Source organism: Hippocampus zosterae, chromosome 15 (assembly GCF_025434085.1).
Source record: "Hippocampus zosterae strain Florida chromosome 15, ASM2543408v3, whole genome shotgun sequence".
In the NCBI taxonomy this organism is placed as follows: domain Eukaryota; kingdom Metazoa; phylum Chordata; class Actinopteri; order Syngnathiformes; family Syngnathidae; genus Hippocampus; species Hippocampus zosterae.
Window position 1 is genome coordinate 9,257,642 of NC_067465.1, and position 19,211 is coordinate 9,276,852.

At 42.1% G+C, this 19,211-nt stretch overlaps 2 protein-coding genes and 1 long non-coding RNA gene across 4 annotated transcripts in view; 2 read left to right on the forward strand and 1 right to left on the reverse strand.

Annotated features, from left to right (window-relative positions):
* Positions 1-10,462, forward strand: LOC127616117 (vasoactive intestinal polypeptide receptor 2-like). Its single transcript, XM_052087542.1, has 13 exons — positions 1-542; positions 1,396-1,501; positions 3,479-3,592; positions 4,161-4,252; positions 4,929-5,026; positions 6,206-6,338; positions 6,498-6,648; positions 7,063-7,123; positions 7,215-7,284; positions 7,483-7,574; positions 8,489-8,618; positions 8,782-8,823; positions 9,327-10,462. The coding sequence occupies exons 1-13, from the start codon at positions 492-494 to the stop codon at positions 9,498-9,500; spliced, it is 1,314 nt and encodes a 437-aa protein (XP_051943502.1). The 5' UTR covers positions 1-491; the 3' UTR covers positions 9,501-10,462.
* On the reverse strand, positions 6,207-12,811 carry LOC127616126 (uncharacterized). The gene is made up of 2 exons (XR_007967039.1): positions 12,669-12,811; positions 6,207-7,337 (listed from the first exon to the last, which is right to left on the reverse strand). It is a non-coding gene; the product is annotated as an uncharacterized LOC127616126 (long non-coding RNA).
* The window catches only part of zmynd11 (zinc finger, MYND-type containing 11), a 15,732-nt gene continuing 9,243 nt past the window's right edge, over positions 12,723-19,211 (forward strand). For both annotated transcript variants that reach the window (XM_052087529.1, XM_052087530.1), the window contains exons 1-4: positions 12,723-12,865; positions 15,520-15,652; positions 17,399-17,558; positions 18,135-18,158. In XM_052087529.1, the coding sequence (XP_051943489.1) occupies positions 15,522-15,652; positions 17,399-17,558; positions 18,135-18,158 (315 nt within the window). In that variant the 5' untranslated portion in view covers positions 12,723-12,865; positions 15,520-15,521. The remainder of the gene's footprint in view (positions 12,866-15,519; positions 15,653-17,398; positions 17,559-18,134; positions 18,159-19,211) is intronic.

Consider the following 19,211-nt stretch of genomic DNA (forward strand, 5'->3'; position numbering starts at 1 on the left):
CTGTCACAGGAAATGTATCTGATCTCACTTTTTACACAATCACACACGTTTTTGTGAAAAGCCCCCACGAGCCGTTGGGACTTGCAAGTCTCTTGACAAACACTGTGTGATGTGGACACGCTGTCTCTTTTTGCTTGTTTGTGGGGAATCCAACATTTGGTAAACTGTCTTTACATTCCATCTTAGTTATGTCATTACTGTATGTACAATAGTTCAATGTTTCTTTAACCCCCCCTTGCCCCCATTTGTGATTTACTTTGACAGGGCCAGCAGGAAGTGTTTTAGCCCACTACGGAGAAATGACAACTCGACGGTGTCGCGCGATGCGTTTGCGTGCACGTCCACGCTGCTGCGTGGGGAAAGACGTGCACGTTTCTCATCCCACTGGACGTTTCGTATTTTTATAGGGTACATATTTAAAAGAGGATCGCTAACATCCATAATATGATTTTTTTAAATAATTGATTAATCCTTTTGATTGAAAAGCAAAGATGAAAAGTTTCATTTTCTACTTGGCGTTTTGCTCCGCTTATGTGCTGATGGTGAGTTCACCGTTCATTTGGATAATTTTTTTTGTAGCTTTTTACTTTGCTCATCGAATTCATTCATTCATTTTTTACTGTCTTCGTCGTGGTTGATTGATTCATGAACGAGAGTCGTTGTTATTTTTCAAGATCACTTGGATCATAATTGCTTCATACAACATTTTAGGCAAACACATGCCGAGGCCATCCTTAAATAAATAAAGATCAGGATTTAAAAGACAGCTATGGACACTTTCTTGTCATTGTCACTTCCAGAGCGTTTATTTTTGTACTTACACAAATGCCCTAAGAGCTGTTTCTAATAGTAAACGAGGTTACCAAAACATGAAGAAAAAACAAAACAAACAAAAATAACCCATTAAACTTCACAAAAAAGTAGAGAATGAAACCATGAAAGAATATCTTGCACCTGGCTCACCCGTGAAGAGCAAAAATCCACATATAATTTAATTTACATCCAATACAAATAAATATTTTTTTCACTATATTTATACACAGGGCGTGCAAAAGTAGGTATACAGTCATTAAAACTTATGTGGAAAACGTGCAAAAATCATATAATTTGAAATTTTGTTATTTCACCAATGTGATACTTAATTGAAACTAAATTCAAAACATGAATGCTTTGAAAATTTGAAAATGACAAAGCCTTTGTTAAAAAAAACATGTTTTCATATTGAACAGTTAAAAGAAAAGAACATTTCTTTTTTCAAGCTAAAAATTTTGCAAAGGTCTGATTTGTTTTTTTTTCATGAAGTGAAAATGGGGGAAATATTTTCTTTGTTTTGTTTTAATTTAAGTAAAAGCACAATTTCTAAACTCGTTTTTTTTCTTGTGATGCACACAGCAGGCGACCGGTCGTCACCCCACTTGCAATTTCCTGCTGGAGGTGGAAAAAGATCACGCCGAGTGCATGAAGCGACTGGAAGACCAAGAGAGACGAGCGCCACACAAAGGTATGAAGGAGAAACCCAAACCCAGTCTGGAATCTCTCACTTGATACCCTAACCCCAGTGTGAGAGCCCAGCTCAGGCTAGAGCCCCATTTTGAAACCTCAGCATTTATTTAAAACCCTAATCTGAAACCCTAACACCTTATTTTAGGATTGAATCCGTAATTTTGAAACCCTAACCCTGGTTTTAAAACATCCATCCATCCATTTTCTGACCCGCTTTATCCTCACAAGGGTTGCGGGTGATGCGGGAGCCTATCCCAGCCATCTTCGGGCAGTAGGTGGGGGACAACCTGAACAGCCAATCACAGGGCACACAGAGACGAACAACCATCTAACCTCACACTCCCACCTAGGGACAATTTAGAGTGTTCAATCAGCCTGTCATGCATGTTTTTGGAATCTGGTAGGAAACCGGAATACCCAAAGAAAACCCACGCAGGCATGAGGAGAACACGGAAACTCCACACAGAAAGGCCGGTAGCCGGAATCGAACCCTGCACTGTGTCCACCGTGCTGACCTGATTTAAAAACCAAATGTTACATTTTAAGCCCAAATTGTGAATCGCCCATTTTGTGTTGAAATGTCAACGAAGAACTATACTCACACAAGTGCTACCTGAAAAGTCCAGGAACCAAGTACAGTATTTGCACTCTATTACATTACTTGCAACCTTGACTAGAAAATGTTGTTCATCTTCTTCCCAACCTACAAAGAAAAATGCCACGCTCAGCATTTTTCTTGCGCTCAGTTATTTTTGTGACGCATTAATGAACAAAAACAAGACACCCACTCACGCGCGCGCGCACACACACACACACACACACGCGCGCACGCTGCAGCAACGCACTCCAGAGACGAATGAACATCCTCCAATCCCTCACAAAACAAAACTGCATGCGTGTGCGCATGCACGCGCGCTCACGCACGTGCCCGCCCGCTAATGATTCGGCCCGGGTTTACTTTGCCGAGATCATCTGAGCTGCGTTCAGCATGAAATGTAATCCGCTCCTGATCATCTCTGAGCGAAGTCCGCCCCGGACGCCAAATCGGCTTTTGTAAAACCAAAGTCACCTCTTTTATTTATTTGTTTGTTTGTTTATTTGTATTTTATTCTGATCCATATGAGAGGATGAGAACGATTTAGTAAAATGAAAACCTAGCACGTTAGCTTAATTAGTGGGGGGGTGGGGGGGGCGCTGCTGTGGCTTTTTTTTCTCTCAAGAAAATGGCACACTCGATCTCTAAATATTTAAATATAAACATATACAAGGGCGGCCCGGTAGCCAAGTGGTTAGCACGTCGGCTTCACAGTGCAGAGGTACCGGGTTCGATTCCAGCTCCGGCCTCCCTGTGTGGAGTTTGCATGTTCTCCCCGGGCCTGCGTGGGTTTTCTCCGGGTGCTCCGGTTTCCTCCCACATTCCAAAAACATGCATGGCAGGCTGATTGAACACTCTAAATTGTCCCGAGGTGTGAGTGTGAGTGCGAATGGTTGTTTGTTTCTGTGTGCCCTGCGATTGGCTGGCAACCGATTCAGGGTGTCCCCCGCCTACTGCCCGAAGACAGCTGGGATAGGCTCCAGCACCCCCCGCGACCCTAGTGAGGATCAAGCGGCTCGGAAGATGAATGAATGAATGAACATATACAAGTAAAAATATGAATAACTATACAGTTCCCATGTATGTAAAGATCCTCCAAAACAGCATCAACCAGCGCGTCGCCACGACAAGAGCATTTGGCGAAGACTCAATAGGTTTATGTTTGGACTTCATGAAGGCCTTAACATGCTTCTGAGATTATTACCCCCCCCCCATGGATATCTTTAGGTCTGTGTGTGAAATCTCACCATCGTAGGATTAGTGACTTTGTCAGAAATCATTTGAGTGTAATTGTTGCTGATTGGTTGATAATGCTGAACATTGAGTGGTTGCCGATGGCGGATGCTGATTGTTTATTATTATTTTTTTTTGTACACTTAGAGGCGGGCTGCAAAGGCACTTGGGACAACATCACGTGTTGGGAACGCACCGGGATTGGCCAGACCGCCACTATACCTTGCCCTCGCTTCCTCAGGACCGTCTTTGGCACCAACGGTAAAATCCCACCAGGACCACCACCACCAGGCTTTTTCATTTTTTCAATAGAGGAATTTTGGTTACCATTTGATTTTTTTTTTTTTAAATCCAGTTCCTTTCAATTAGCTTTTTGTGCGGGTTTGATAGTTGACAGTTGTTTTTATTCATTTTAGTATTTGAATTTATCCCGGGGATTTATCTTGTATGAAATAAGAACAAACAAAACCAGCAGTGCTTCCCAATGACATTCCTTCTGCGCGACACAGTAAAAGAACAACAAATCCCAAATGGCCATTGGAAACTCGATAACAGACCATACAGCCTTCGGAAAACTGGCCCATGCGTATTAAATACACACTTGGAAATCATTGACCAATACATTTTTATTGTAATTATCGTTAATTTTAGGAGTTGTGTAAATGTAAAATATAATTTGAGTTAGTTATTCTTTTGATTGTATTTCATTTACAAACATGTCTTTTCAATTTTGGTTTGAATTATTTGGTTTGTTTTCATGAACTGTAATAACCTTGACCGGCACCTGAACCTCCTCCTCCTTCATTTCAATCCTGATGACCTCCTGTAGGGAACATCAGCAGGAAGTGCACGGCCTCCGGATGGTCCGAGGTGTTCCCCAACATAACCAGTGCCTGCGGTTCGGTCATGGGCCACGATAAGGTGCATTCGGCTTCGCAAGCCGCTTCACTCGATGTTCTCAAAAATGTGAAATTTCCACATGCGCTGTACAATGGTGATTTATATATATTTTTTAATACATGGAGTATTTGTCAAATGTAAAATAAAAAAAGTTGGTATCTTGGGTTAGCCTATTGTTTGGATTTAGTGGTTAGGGTTAATTTTGATGATAATAATAGTAATAATGCATTTACAAACATTTGCTCAAACAAAAACAGGTTGTCATGCTGTCATGTTTGGCAATATTTCCTTCTCTGCTAATTGTGGCTCCCGGCTTTAGTTCTGAGTTCAGCTGAGTTGAGTTCATTTGGGGTCGTCAATGTCTGGTCGTGAATTACTCCTTGTGTTTGTTCAGTTAACTGGATAACGTATTGCATTGTGCAACTCAGACACAAGAGAGAGAGAGAGAGAGAGAGACACACACACACGCACACACACACACATATATGCACACACACACAGTTTCTTAAAAAAATATCAAGATGCTAAGCTAACATAGCATAGACTTGCCAGAAAAAAAGTCAACGAATAGACAAAAAATACTCTTAGCCGATACAAACACAGCATCCAGGAGCATTTAGCTAGCTGAGTTAGCTTAGCATATTTGTTAGCCCCCGCATTTGCATCATTATAATTTTGTGTGTGTGTGTGTGTTTAGCTGGTATTTTACATGCTGGTACAGACGTTGTACACATTGGGCCACAGCCTATCCCTTATCTTCCTCACGACCGGGAGTGCTGTCCTATTCCTCTTCAGGTGAGACGCAACTTTCTTATCAGCCTCCTTCACAGCAGGGGGCGCACATGAGCTTTGTAATCCGTTACAAAACTAACATTACTCGTAAATATTGGTAGTGGGACACATAGACACACACACACAAAGTGGGAAAAGTGAAGAAAATTTGGACACAAATGGAGAGTTTAGGTAAAACTTTTGTTTTGTGACAAACACTGGACATGTTTAGAAAAAAACGATTGAAAGGGCAGGAAGTGAAAAGTAAATAAAATATATACAAAAGTAAATTGGGACACCTAAAGAAAGTCAAAATGAAAATGTAGAAAAGTACTGTGACAGCTGTAAGAAGAAAACGGGGGATAAGAGAACGCTTTTGGAGCCGCTATACAGCAAGTGAGGCAAATGTGGATCTGACCCAAAGGTATTGGAACACAAGGAAACATCCAATTGTATTGATAAAATGAATAATTTGAACTCTTGATGGTATATTTCAATATTTTCAGTGCATGCATTGGTTATCTGGAACAAAGCCAAGCCTTTAGTCATGCGTCGAAGCGCATGACGGCGACAATCCGAATGTGTGACATCACTCGCATGTTATTGTCGTGCCAGATTAGGAAAAACGAGAAAAGCACTTGATTGTGTAGTAAGGACTCTAAAGCGGCTGGTGTTTGTTGGAAATCTCAGTTTTCTCAAAGCTTGCCGCCTGGAGGATAATTTAGCCAATGTACAAAAGATTAACGGAGACGCTATTATAGGCCTGCCACTTCCTGTGTTCGCTTGTTGATGGTTGTGTGTGTTTGGAGTGCGTGGGTTTGTCTCGCTGCAGGTGTTGAGCAGATGAGCCCGATTATAGGATGACAAGTTGTCCGAGGGGAAGTTATTATGGAAAAATGAACTGTTTCAGACTCTTGAGAGATCAGCGTGACATGATATACCATTTCATTCGATTCTATTTCAGTACGCTGTATGTTTGCACGCATTACTATCTTGCACTGTTAAAATGCTCCAATTAAAAACTTTCCCATAAAAAAGGGGTCTGCAGATTTGAGATATAAGCCCTCAATGGGTTCATTTTTTGCTTTATTTTGCAAGTAGTTTAGCGCAATGCAAACAAACAATGTAAAACCATGGACGGGCGAACCAGTCGCAGTAGCATTACTAATTTAGCCGCCATGACGTCGGTGATTTGTCGCACAGGAAGCTGCGCTGCACCAGGAACTCCATCCACCTGAACCTGTTCCTGTCATTCATCCTGAGGGCGGCCGCCGTGCTGGTGAAGGACCACCTCTTGTTCGGCCGTGCGGCGCACTGCGGCGCGCAGCCCTCCCTGGTGAGACACTTCATTAGGTACACCCCGCCTTTCACTGGGTACACTCAGCCAAATCGTTCGTCTTTGTGCCAAGGAATGAACGACGGGAACGCTGAGATGTCTGGTGATGAGCGTTGATGCCAATAAGCGTCACGGCCTGATTAATCCTGTGTGTGTCAGGTGGTGTGTCGAGCCAGCTTAATATTGTTGCAGTACTTCATCATGGCCAATTTCTTCTGGCTGCTGGTGGAGGCCTTGTACCTCCACACACTCCTGGTGGCCATGTTCTCGCAAAACACACACTTTGCCGTCTACATGCTCATCGGATGGGGTAAAACGCATCACTACATCCAAACACAAAAATATACGGGTTGCATCCACATGACTCATCACGTTCCTTCGTTTATCCGCATTGCCTTATCTAATCATATTACGCTGTTTCCTCGCCAATTGGTAATTGTGGATTCACTCGATCACTCATGCATATTTTCTTTGTCCTCTGCAAAGAAGCACTTTCCTAATACAGTATTACTGCAACTTCCTAAAACGCTGTGAGCGTCTTCTGCCATCGCTGCCCCCTGGTGGCCATAATGTACACACTGGAAGGAGCGCCACACTAGCCAATGAATTGAACCCAAGTCTTTCCGTTATGTTCAATGACATCATGAGTGGAGGTCTAAAATCCAATTTGGCAGAGGTGAGGTCACCCTAATACTGTACCGGCTTTGCTCCCTGAATGGCGCAGGCATCCCGAGCGTGTTTGTGTTGACGTGGGTTCTGACCAGAATTTACCTGGAGGACACGGGGTGAGTGACAGACCGCTGCGTCTCAGGCATGCTGACGTCACGCTCGCTCGCACGTTCGGCCCATCCAACCGAAGCGCATTTTGATTGACAGGTGCTGGGAGAGGAACGACAACCCTATACCCAACTGGGTCATCAACGGACCCATCGGACTCGCCGTTGTGGTATGAAAGAAGCAAACATTGGCATCTTTTTGAATAGGCTGGACCGGTCGCCGCTGAAACACACATAAATAATTGACTGGTCGCCCATTAATGTCAGGACACATATGGACATTCAATGAGGAATTGTCAAAATTGATTGTTCCCTTGTGGATGATTTTTCCAGCATTGTGAGTTTTTTGCTTCGTGTTATTTTTCTAGGTGAACTTTCTGCTCTTCATTCGCATCATTCGCATCCTCGTGCAGAAGCTGCAGCGTCCCGACCTGGGCGGGGGTGACCACTCTCAGTACGGGTGGGTTGCTGACACACATTTCACGCACTTCATCTAACGTTTGTCATCACCGACACGTCGCGTCCAGACTGCTTTGTCGTTTTACCATCATCGTCGCTAAACATGTTTGTCGTGTTTTACATCATGAATGACCGTTCACTGGAATTAGATTTATACTATTGATGGATTTTTAAAAATGATCTGGTGACTATTTTTTTTTGCATTTTGTTAACATTCACTTTCAGATATTCACCTCGTATGGCTTGTTTTTATACGTGTGAGCTTTGAGTTACTCACACGTTAAGCCTTCTATGCCCTGCTGCATCCAGCCCAACTCTGTTTTTCATTTTGACTTTTTGGGCACTTTCGTCTGCTGTCTGCTTCTGGGTCTGAATTTCACTCCTCAAAAAATATCCTACAGTTCCTTAAACAAAGGAATTCAAACAATGTGGTCCATTCTCACATTTTTTGTTCTCCAAGCGCAAATGAGAAGTTAAAAAGCCCACGGTGCTTTAAATACAAAGACATTCTAGTCATTAATAAATACTAAATGTTAAATGTTATTGTTACGATTTTGGATTCAAAGAAAAAAAATTCCAAATAAACAAATATCTGGTACATTTTAAAAATGTTGACCTGACCAAAAGGCTACAGAGGACTGAGGACAGAACTTTGTGGAACATCCACATTGACTTGAAAATGGCATTTCCTGACATTGATTATATTCTTTTTCCACCAAAACTGATTCTGAATTGTTTATTGTGAAGAGACATTTCTTGCTATTCTACCATTACAACAATTTGGGCGGAAAGGCTGAAATGAACAGTTTTTCCATTTCACTGGGAAAAGTTCATTTGAGATAAGACTGTAATGCCTTCTGGTTTGTTTGTGACATTTTGAGGTTTTATGTTTTTTGTTGACGTTTTGTTTTTCAGACGGTTGGCCAAATCGACTCTCCTCCTCATTCCACTGTTTGGGATCCATTACGTGGTCTTTGTCTCTCTGTCGGAATCCATGGCTGAAGACTACAAGATTTTTTTCGACCTGGCCCTCGGATCATTTCAGGTGCTCATACATTGACTGATGACAGAAATATTTCACTGCTTAAACTTGGAATCGCAAATGTTAGGCTAGTGATGACCAGGATTATACACGAGTCCTATCCTGCTGACTTGTCATTTGAAATGGTTGACGAGTTCTAGTTCTTTTTGGATTTGATGTCTTTCAGGGCCTGGTGGTTGCCATCCTTTACTGTTTCCTCAACAGCGAGGTTTGTAATCCACTCAACTCTTTTCACATGACTGCAAATTGTTTCAGAAGCATTTTCACTCATTTTTCAAGGCCCAAAGAATATTGTGTTCTGTGACAAGAAAGTATCAAACCTACAATAATAATAGAGGGACAAAAACATTTTGGTCATAATTTTTCCCATTTGTGAGTTACCAGGAGAACATTGCCTGGTTTCACCCCAAAATACTGCATTCTGACCAAAAAGTGGATAAAACTATCATAATCTGTCATTTTGTTGTGATTTTATTTATACCCAAATTCGCACCTACCCATTGAAAAATGTACTTGACAAAAATATTCCTCAGTGGCTCTCAACGCATGAATTTCTGTTGATAGATTTAAATATTTACAATAAGGCAAGAGAATGACCTAAGAGAAAACCTTCAATTTTCTGAATTCCTGATTGTTGATTTGTATTCCCATGAAAAATGTCTAACTTTGAAATTTCACGTGTTCGTGTGTGTGTGTGTGGTACGTGTGTAGGTCCAAAGTGAGTTGAAGAGGAAGTGGCGTAGCTTGTGCATGGACTGTAACCTGAAGCGAGCTCAAGCCTTCAGCACCACACTGGTCTCCTGGAAAGGTTCTGAACACACAGTCCACTTCCAGCGCACCTCCAGAACTCAGTCCATCCTCCAGTCCGAGACCACCGTTCTGTGACCGAGACACGCTCACTAAACCGGTGTACTCTAGCATCAATTTGAAGAACTTTGGTCATCAGATTGTGCATTTTAAAGAGAAAATCTTGGTTCTGCCTCACTGTAAATAGTTGCGAAAATACCCTCTAAAATATTTTTATAAAATACTTTTACCCCATTTGATACACTTTAAACACATCCAAACCTGTTGAGACACAATTAACTTGTTTAACAGCCTATTTGAAGGTATTCCTTCCCTATTGTCTCCAATGGTTATTTGAATAAGAAACCAAGCGTTTGTCACTCCGGGTTAACGTTTACTGTAATATTGACACTTAAAATAAAAACGAATTAAACATCTGCTAGCATAGTGTGCAGATCCAAAATGCCTAAGAGGTGCGAACACATACCATCGCACGAAACAAGACACTATTGTATTAATAAAAAAGACTGCTAGTTTAATGCTAACATATAAAGCAGAAGGTTATTGACGCGGTAATGTAATATAACATAGATGCTCCAGTGATTTATAAACTTCCTAACACACACCTAGCAGTACTGCGTACAAACGAAGTGTAAAACACTCACATGCACATGTCAATTCCAACCAGGGTTACGGTTTCAAGAAGAAGTAGTGACCAGGAATATAGTGTAAAATACATATTTAAAGGTGGGACGTAACATCATTGTGCATCATAAGTTGATACTTTATAAATATTTTCAGTATTTGTATTTTTGTGCTTGGTCATAACAGATGTTTCTGGATTTTATTTTAGTAGATTTGTAATGTCCCATTTTTCAAATATTACATTTGTCAATTATACTGTATTGATACTTGATACATTTGGAGTCGCTGATAATGTAGTGGTACACTCGCCTGACTTATGTGGGGGGAGCGTGGGATCGGTTCCCACTCAGTGACAATGTGGACACTGAGATAACGGATGTGAGTGTGAATAGTTGTTGGCGCCTACATGTGCCCTGTGACTGACTGGCGACCAGTTCAGAGTGGAGTCCGCCTTCTGCCCGCAGGCTCCAGCAACTCCCTATTCATAATAAGCAATGTTGAAAATGGATAACAATTTGTAAAATGTGGACCAAAATGTACACAAGGCTGAAGATTGAACCTTGTGGAACACCCACATTTTTACATGGAATGTCTTTGGCATAGGCCTACCTGTATGTTATTATGACTATTTTGTATAAATAAAGAAGTGATTTAGAATGAAAGGTTTTGTTTTTTGCAGATGTGTAAGGCATTGTAGTTCATTCCAAGTCTTATTTTGAACCCCACAAAGGCAAAAGGAGCACAATGATGAAAAAAGGAATAGGGCAAAGACAAACAAGACGTCAGCAGACATTTACAGTTAAGTACAAACACGTGTTTAAAGGGTGTCAAAAAGTGTTTCATATGTGATGAACTGGAACAAAGTGAATGTCCGTCACGATATGATCAAAGTTGTGATGGTCCTTTTGTTCAACCATAGTGTTAGGCCAAAAATGTCTAAGATGCATGGTAGAAGTGATTCAGACTGCACCAGAATTTGGTTTGCATATAAAAGGATTGGTCGTCAAACACGAGCAAAAAACACAGTTGACAGGGGGTTGATGAGTAAGTGTTTTATGAATTATTCAGCATCAACGCCAATGAGATTTGATTCTGGAGATGAGCTCTTGTTTCAGCGCCATTGGCAAAAAGGACTGAAAAGAAGTCATGTCGCCACGGCAACCGGCAGGAGGGGCGCCGAGGCAAACGACAAACCTGTCAATCATCCTCACCTTGGAAAAACAATCGACAAACGCTGAGAGACGATGGTGACACTAAGATAATGGCAAAGAAAGATATCAAAACGATTCGTTTGGGGATCATCTCTCAATGTCGGTGATTGTCACCACCTGTCGCAGAGGTTTTTCAGAACGGATTCTCCACGATAAACGGGGGCTCAACCCCAACGTACACCTTCCTGTCAACTTCGCCAGTCACGTCATTGGACAGCGGATTGGACAACGTCTCTATGTTGGTGCACCCAGTGCCTGTCGCGGATTTCACAGGTCAGCGGTCTCTGGTGGGAACGCATGAGCATCCATTGTCTTCTGGCGGATTCCGAGGAAAAGACGGGCGCAATGCTCACATATGGTCACAAAGATGATTTGTGACCGACAAGCGACAGAAGGCCCGATGCAGCCTCTCTAATTACCGGCGCACAAAGGGAGGATGGCTGGTGATTAGAGCAAGCTTACACGTGATCGCTTTTTTTCCCCCCACAAAAGCAGATTGCTTTTTTGGGGGGGAAAAAATGTATTTCATTTTAACATGACAAGATTCATGCTGTAACGTGATAAACTTCATTGATTACCTTCATGATTTAATTTGACAGGTTTCAGCTTACGTGATGAATCATGGTCATCTTTATTGTCAAATATGCTTTATGTATGACATGCAGCATAGATGAAATTTCTTCCCTCAATTTCGCATGATACATAAGAAATTTCACATTTTTACATGATAAATTGGCCATTTTAAAGTAATACATTTCGCAGGTTTTAATACGTTTATACGGTGATGAGTTTCACATTTTCATGTTATCAGTTTCACGTTATAACATGATCAATTTCAAGCAAGTTTTACAACGTGAGCAATTTAAAGTTTTAATGTGATAAGTTTCACGTTTTAACATCATAGCTTTCATGTTTGAACATAGTAAATTCACATTGTAATGTTATGAGCTTCACGTTTTAAATTACTACTTTACCTGCTTGAGATGAATAAAGTATCTATTGATCTATCAGTGATTCTCAATCTTTATCGAGTCAAGGCACACATTTCAAGTTCAAACAAAAATCTCATGGCAGACTACCAAACACAAATGTCACAAGCAGTGCATACACTTGTCAATTACAGTATATACTTTCTGCTGTCTAGACTGAAAGTAATGTGAAAACGCTATGAAGAAATCAAGGTATTCAAATTGGGTGGGTTTAGGGAGTGGCAATGCAAGATGGCCGCCGGTTGCTTCACTTCTCCCGACAGCAAGTAGGCGGCATTTTTCATCCATTCATATAAATGTCCTTATTACGTACAGTATTAGGGAAATCGACATCACTGTATGGATAACGTGGCTTTAGTATCGAGCAAAAATTGATACACACTTGGTATCTCCATTATCGATACTTGGATAGATCTGCTTACCACTAGTCTGCAGACAGACGCCTCTCCTCTGTTTACCTCCCAGCCGCGCGCTGCTCCACAGTGGCCGGCTGGACACGCACCACCGCCCCGCAGCTTAGGATCGACTCGCCCGCTCCGCTGTGGCCACTCCGGGTGTGAAAACCGCCCCCGCGTGGATCCTCGTCGTCGCCTTTGCGCTGGCGACGCCGCGCCCGGAGGTGAGTGGTGCCAACATCGGGCTCCGATGACAGACAAACAGACGGTGGCGCCCGCGGATCGGCTTGGCTTTCCGGCGACGTGAGCAGCAACGCGGCTAACTTCGAGCTCCCTCCGCCGTGGTGCCGTCAACATGGCGCCCCTCCAAAACAAACCATAAGCTGCCTGTCTCGATTGCGAGACTGTTTCGTCTCATGGCACAGAGTGTTGACGTTTTCCTAATAAACTCATCAAAACACGCCATAATAAGCGAGAATGTTTTTTTTAATTGCTTTTCAAGCTGGCTAGCCAGACGTAGCAATATCACAACATTTTAGCATCGCGCACCAAACCAACTTGTCGTTCCGTTTTGTTAGCGGCCAGTCTCACGTTGATCGTAATTAACATCGGAGGAGAGGGAGAGGGTTTAAATCAATTGACCTTAATCGGAACGCAAATTGGCATTTTTTGAAGCAGTTTGTGTCGTACGTCAGCCAGGTAGCGTGCTAGCTGCTAGCCGCAGTGAGTCTCCCGTGTGTTGCAGTGTTCGTGGCCTGCCTCCTCGCCACGGCAGTCTGTTTTGTGGACGAAAAACGGCTTCTTTTAGTGATCACCATTCGTGTGTTGTGTAATATTAGAAGCGTGTGGTTGCATTCGTCAAGGTTCAACTGGTGGCTTGCACGGCGCGCGATGGGTGTCAGCATCAGTGGGTGACTGACAAGGCGACACGCTGTCGCGTCGTCCATTCTTCTACAGCTGTGTCTCGGCATCTGTGTCAAATTTCCAAGATTAATTGATTTACACGAGCCTTTGTCGAACAGATTTTTTCAAGACGATTCCGGTGACATTGAATGTCATTTCCTGCGACGAATGTTGCGAAACTTAACAGCCATAATCGAGTTCTTAGCCGGGAACTTTATTTGTTAAAGGTTGGGAAACTTGTTTGACACAAAAACACAAAATACTTTATACCGGTAGTCATGACAAAATAATTATACAAATCAAAATAATGTTCGAGAGCCAAACAGATGCCGTTCAGGTCCTGTGATGTGGCACTCAAACATGCATAGAAGAAAAATGAGCATTGAGAACGAACAAACACTCCATAAGTTGTTAAAACACATCCTAAGGAATAAGAGGAATTTGTAGTTGATAAAATTCATGGAATTAGAATTGAGTCAGTGTAACACCACAAGGCACCTGGCAAACGGGAAGTCTCAAAAATGTCTGTAAGTCGACCAATTCACTTCAAATTTGCCTGACACACAGAAAAATATCTCAGAAATCTAGACATTTGGATTTGAAAACTAGCTGTAGTAATCTTAGTTTTTTTTTAAGTTGGTTTGTCAAGTTAGTCCACTACCATTTCTCCTGTCATAAGAATACATTCACCAGAATGCCTCCAAATTTAAAAGATCAATACAGAAAGGCTGTTTCAGAATGGAATATATTTAGACATGTAAAATCAAGGTGGCATAAAAGAAAACTGCTCAATTCAAATATTTTTAAAATAAGTGTTTATTGTTGTTAATCAAATTGAACGAAAATGACCCATATACATACTCTGGTCTTGTGCCAGATGCCTGAACTTGTTCAGCATCCAACTGGGTTGGCACCGTTCTGAAACAGGCATTTAAAAATGTTTTTGGGTAGCCTCTTTATACACAACCAGGCACTTACTTACTGTTCCTTTTGTCTAAATGTGGCATGAACAGCCTCTTTCAGAGTCGCTCCTGTCCTCGGCCAGTTCAGTTCAGTTGTTGTAAACCAGAGCATCTTTTTCCCCTCGTGAAAGGTTGCTTGCTCCCAGCCGCATTCGACATCTCTCCTTTTATGAAAGCAACACACACTCGTGCTTGCTCCGGGGGAGGACCGCATGAAATTAGACAAATTTTTGGAGGGAAGGTCAGCCCAGCCCCGCGCAGCCGAGTATGAGCACAAACGCTCGTTTGAAAGAAACATCCTCCAAGGTCGAGCGCGGTCTTTTCTTCTCGGCTGCTCAACCTCCATTTTGTTTCATTTTTGATTCCGTAGCAAATCATGGAAGTCGAGCTAATCCTTTTGTCCGTATTCTGAAATATCTGCATGGAGCTCGTAAGAAGGGAAAACTCACAGCAGCATTCATGTGAAATTCAAGTTTTTCTTAATCAATGAATTCACACGTGACTAATTGATTGCACAATTAATCAACAACTATTTTGATCATTGCTGAATTGTTTCGAGACGTTGAAATTGTGTCCCAAATCTTTACAATTTCAATCTCTTAGCCGTGACTATCCTCAGATTTCTGTGGCCGATTATCTTTGTGATAACATCTGCTTTTACTCAGGAAAACACTCAGAAACATTTTTTTTCTCTCCCAGTCTTCTCACGGATGTGATAAATCGAAGCAGTAACAGAATCAAGATGATCAAGCTGGGGAGCGGCTCCTCTTCTTTTTCACCCGTTTCCGTCGCATCTCGCAACTGTTTCTGATTCGGCGTCGCCCCTCGGCTTCACGTGCAGGCATTTAAAATTGTCATCTAACTAATCAAATAATGGCCTGCAAATTTTATTTGGAGAAAAAAACAAAACAAAACCACTCACAGAAGTTTGGAATTTTTACAGGGGGCGTTTGAATTGTTCATTGTGCTAATATGTCAATTTCATGTGTTGCATTGTGTTGTGTTGACAATAGAGATGAATAAGGAAGTGATGTCCCGCGTGGAGAAAAAGAGGATGGCGGATCCCAAGGTGGTCCAGCACGTTTGGGCCGCTATCGAGGTCATCCGCAACCAGAAGCAAATCGCCAACATGGACCGCATCTCCAAGTAAGTGTCGCTTCCGTCATGGAATGAGGTCATTTTTATTTGGTGCCGGGCCACACAAAGTGACTTTTGTTCGATCGGACGTGGTCAAAATGTGCGTGTTAACATTGACAATGTGACAAATTACTAAAGAGTCAGTTACTGGTCTGTAACATGATCATCCATCAGAAAAATTGACAAAAACGACACTCGTTATTTTTTTAAAGTTTGTGCTTATTTATCAGCTTTCATGGAGGACCTGCAGAAATCAGAGACTATTAACTGTTAAGATGCTGAAATTCCACCGATTTTGACAGTTCTCAGCTAAACATCATTGCGCCTCAAAAATTCAGTGCGCAAAATATTTTTTAAAAAATGGACCTGACTAAATGTTTTTAAAAAACTGTCCTAAAAGATGAAATGCAGTTGTACTAAAACGATTAATACGACTGAACTGTACTCGCAAATCTAATATACTGGCTTTAAAAAAAAAAGTTTCATAATTTTATGCAATTTGTTCAGTGATTCTTTCAAACTACCACTAGATGGAGCTGAGAGCCATTTCTCAAAACAATTCATTTCGTTTCAAAATAGTCCGCATAATTTCGAAATGAATTTATGAATCGGCTCGAGTGGCATCCGCACTTGAATTTCTGCTTCGAAAATGATTCGCATCTGAGGAAAGTTCCACGTTGAGCTCATGGATGATTGGCTTTTAGATCAGGTTTCTTTCGCCCCACCACCCCGCCCGACAGGCCGTCTGCTGGAATGAAGTGAGACGGCGGCGGGAGTCGCCATGGCAACGCGCCGCTTGCTTGATGTCGCCGTGACAACAAGAGCCGCTCGGTGCCAACGCTGGCTTGGCAGGCGGCAAGCGTAGGCCCTTGCCAGCGTGCCGTTTGAACGCGGCCAAGCAATCGGTTTGGGATTTGGAGAACAATCTGAGAGCCCAACTCGAGCGCGCTCAGATCTTCGTTGTGGCTGTTCTTCCCCAAAACGCGAAAGCTGTTTTTAATTATTTAAAAAAAACATTTTTTAATGAGAAAACAATTTAATCAGTAATCAGAGTAGTATTCTGTAAAAAAGTCAAAAGATTTTAACTCATAGATTTTTTTTTTTCAGGCAGATGCCAATTCCAATATTTGAGAGAATAACATTCTGCTCATGATTAAGTGGCTGATTAATTTTTTAAATGTAGATTAACAATTTATTTTATAGTCCTGTACGCATATGGCAAAGATATGAATTAGAGGCAGAACATTTGTGAACGCTTGTACAACAGTGACTTAAATTGGAGGGGTCATTGTCTGTTTATTTTTGCATATATTCTTTATCCTCAAGCTGGCCCTGTCAAGCTGGCCAGGGCCAGCTTGAGGCACAGCAGAAGGAGCAGCACAATGAACTGAATTGATGCATTATAACATGGTGCACAAACTAATTCTTGACATTCTATGAAATGATGTGGTAATTCTTTGATTGAACAAGATCACGGAATTCTAATTTCCATATTGAAACGCATTACCAACATTTTGGTTGGGTTTTTTTTTGGGGGGGGGGGCTGCAAGAGTTTATTGGCGTTGCCGTTCATTTCATTGGGAAAAGAATAGTTTGAGGTCAAAGTGTTTTGTGTTACCAACAGGGTCACAGAACGTATGAAACGTTTGAAAAGAGATGGATGTCTGTCTATTTTGGCTTATCTGCTTATCAATTCCAATGGTGGTAGAGTTTGTGATTTTTGCGGGGGGCGGGTGGGTTTGTCTTCCCCGCTAGGTACTTGAGCCGCGTTTTCGGCATGCACCCGAAGGAGACTGCCCGCCAGCTGAGCCTGGCCGTGAAGGACGGCCTGGTGGTGGAGACGCTGACGGTGGGCTGTAAAGGCTCCAAGGCGGGCATCGAACAGGAGGGCTACTGGCTGCCCGGAGACGAGATGGTGAGTCCGCAAACCCCAAGAACCTCAAAATGTCAACATTCTCTTATTTTCTAAAAATGTGTATGGATATACACACCGTGTCATTTTTAATGCTCGTGACCGAAAATAATGCGAAACGCAGCGGAGAAATCACCGTATTCAAGTTAGGCTCGCTTAGTGAGTGGCAATGCAAGATGGCCGCAGTTGGCTTCGCTTGTCGCTACGGTGAGTGAGCAGCATCGCCGTTGAGCGTCGCCCTGACAAGTAATTCCTCTACTCCAAAGACAAAACATTCCTTGCGGATAGAGCTTGCGCAACACAAACCGTTCCATTGAAGGTATTCCGATACGTGTTTATATGACTAAATATTCGGGTTAGAAAAGACCCATGGCTCTTATTCTGTTTTTTTAAAAACCCAAATCTGAGTATATTCAGGTTTTTTTAGCGCCTTTTTACACGGCCTTTCAATGCCGGAATATTGGCAAAATTCTGGTTTTGAAAGGGTTCTTGACTGTATGCCACGTCGCTGTTCTGGCGTCACGTCGCCGTTCTGGCGTCACTTTTAAACACTTGCTCTTTGAATCATTGTCACCGCAGGAGCCTCAAGCGGAGGGGAGCAAGGTACGTGCTGCATCTTTACTTGTCCAACTTCCCATGATCTCTTTCTGTCGATCTCTACTAACAATAAGGCACGACGGTAACACCCAGCGCAGTCACAGATTTTCTTTGAGGGGACATTGCTTTTCGTACACTATAAGAGTGGCCTGACAGGACAGAAAGGCTTTATTGGATGGTTACTTCACAATCATCATCTTCCCAAACTCTTTTTCCAAGATTTTAGAGCCATGAATGATGGAATATGTAAAAAGATTAGCAGACTCAGCATTGAAATTAATTTGCACGTACGCGTATCTTTATGGCTAACCAGTTTCGTCTGTTCCTTCTGCACTGAAGCATTACAGCGTACTTAATTCCTCTTGTCTTAAAAAAAATATATACAGGAATATATACTGTATATATAACCGTATATCCCACACTATACGGCGCTTCGCAATATAAGGCACACCTTCAATGAGTGGCCTATTTTAAATATAAACTGTTTTCATATATCGGGCGCACCGCATTTATAAGGCGCATAAAGTAGAAGCTACAATAGTGGCTGCGGTTGCGTTGTGCATCCACTAGATGGAGCTATGCTTAAGAGAGTACAACACCATACAATACAGCTTTATTCAGATAGCGCTTTCGCAACCGATGGAGCTGTAACAAAGCGGTTGACGGAACATTTAAAAAAAAAAACTACGTCCAGGAAATCACAATATTGATCCATATATAAGGCGCATCGAATTATAAGGCGCACTGTCGGCTTTTGAGAAAACCAAATGCTTTTAGGTTTCCCTTATCGTGCGGATAATACGGTATTATTATCAAATTCATGATCGAATAAATGTTGTTCCAACAGTCTTCCACCTCCATATTCTTAAATATATGATTGCTTAATTAGTATGAAATAATTTTAAGTAATGCAACAATGAGCATAAATTTCTGATTGCCCCGTTACATACGTCTTTCCATTGGTCGCCAAACACTCTCGCACGACAATCAACAAAAGGCAAAAAAGTTCATTGCGGAAAGTCTGTGACTGCGCACCGTCTGGTGAATTTCTGACGGAAG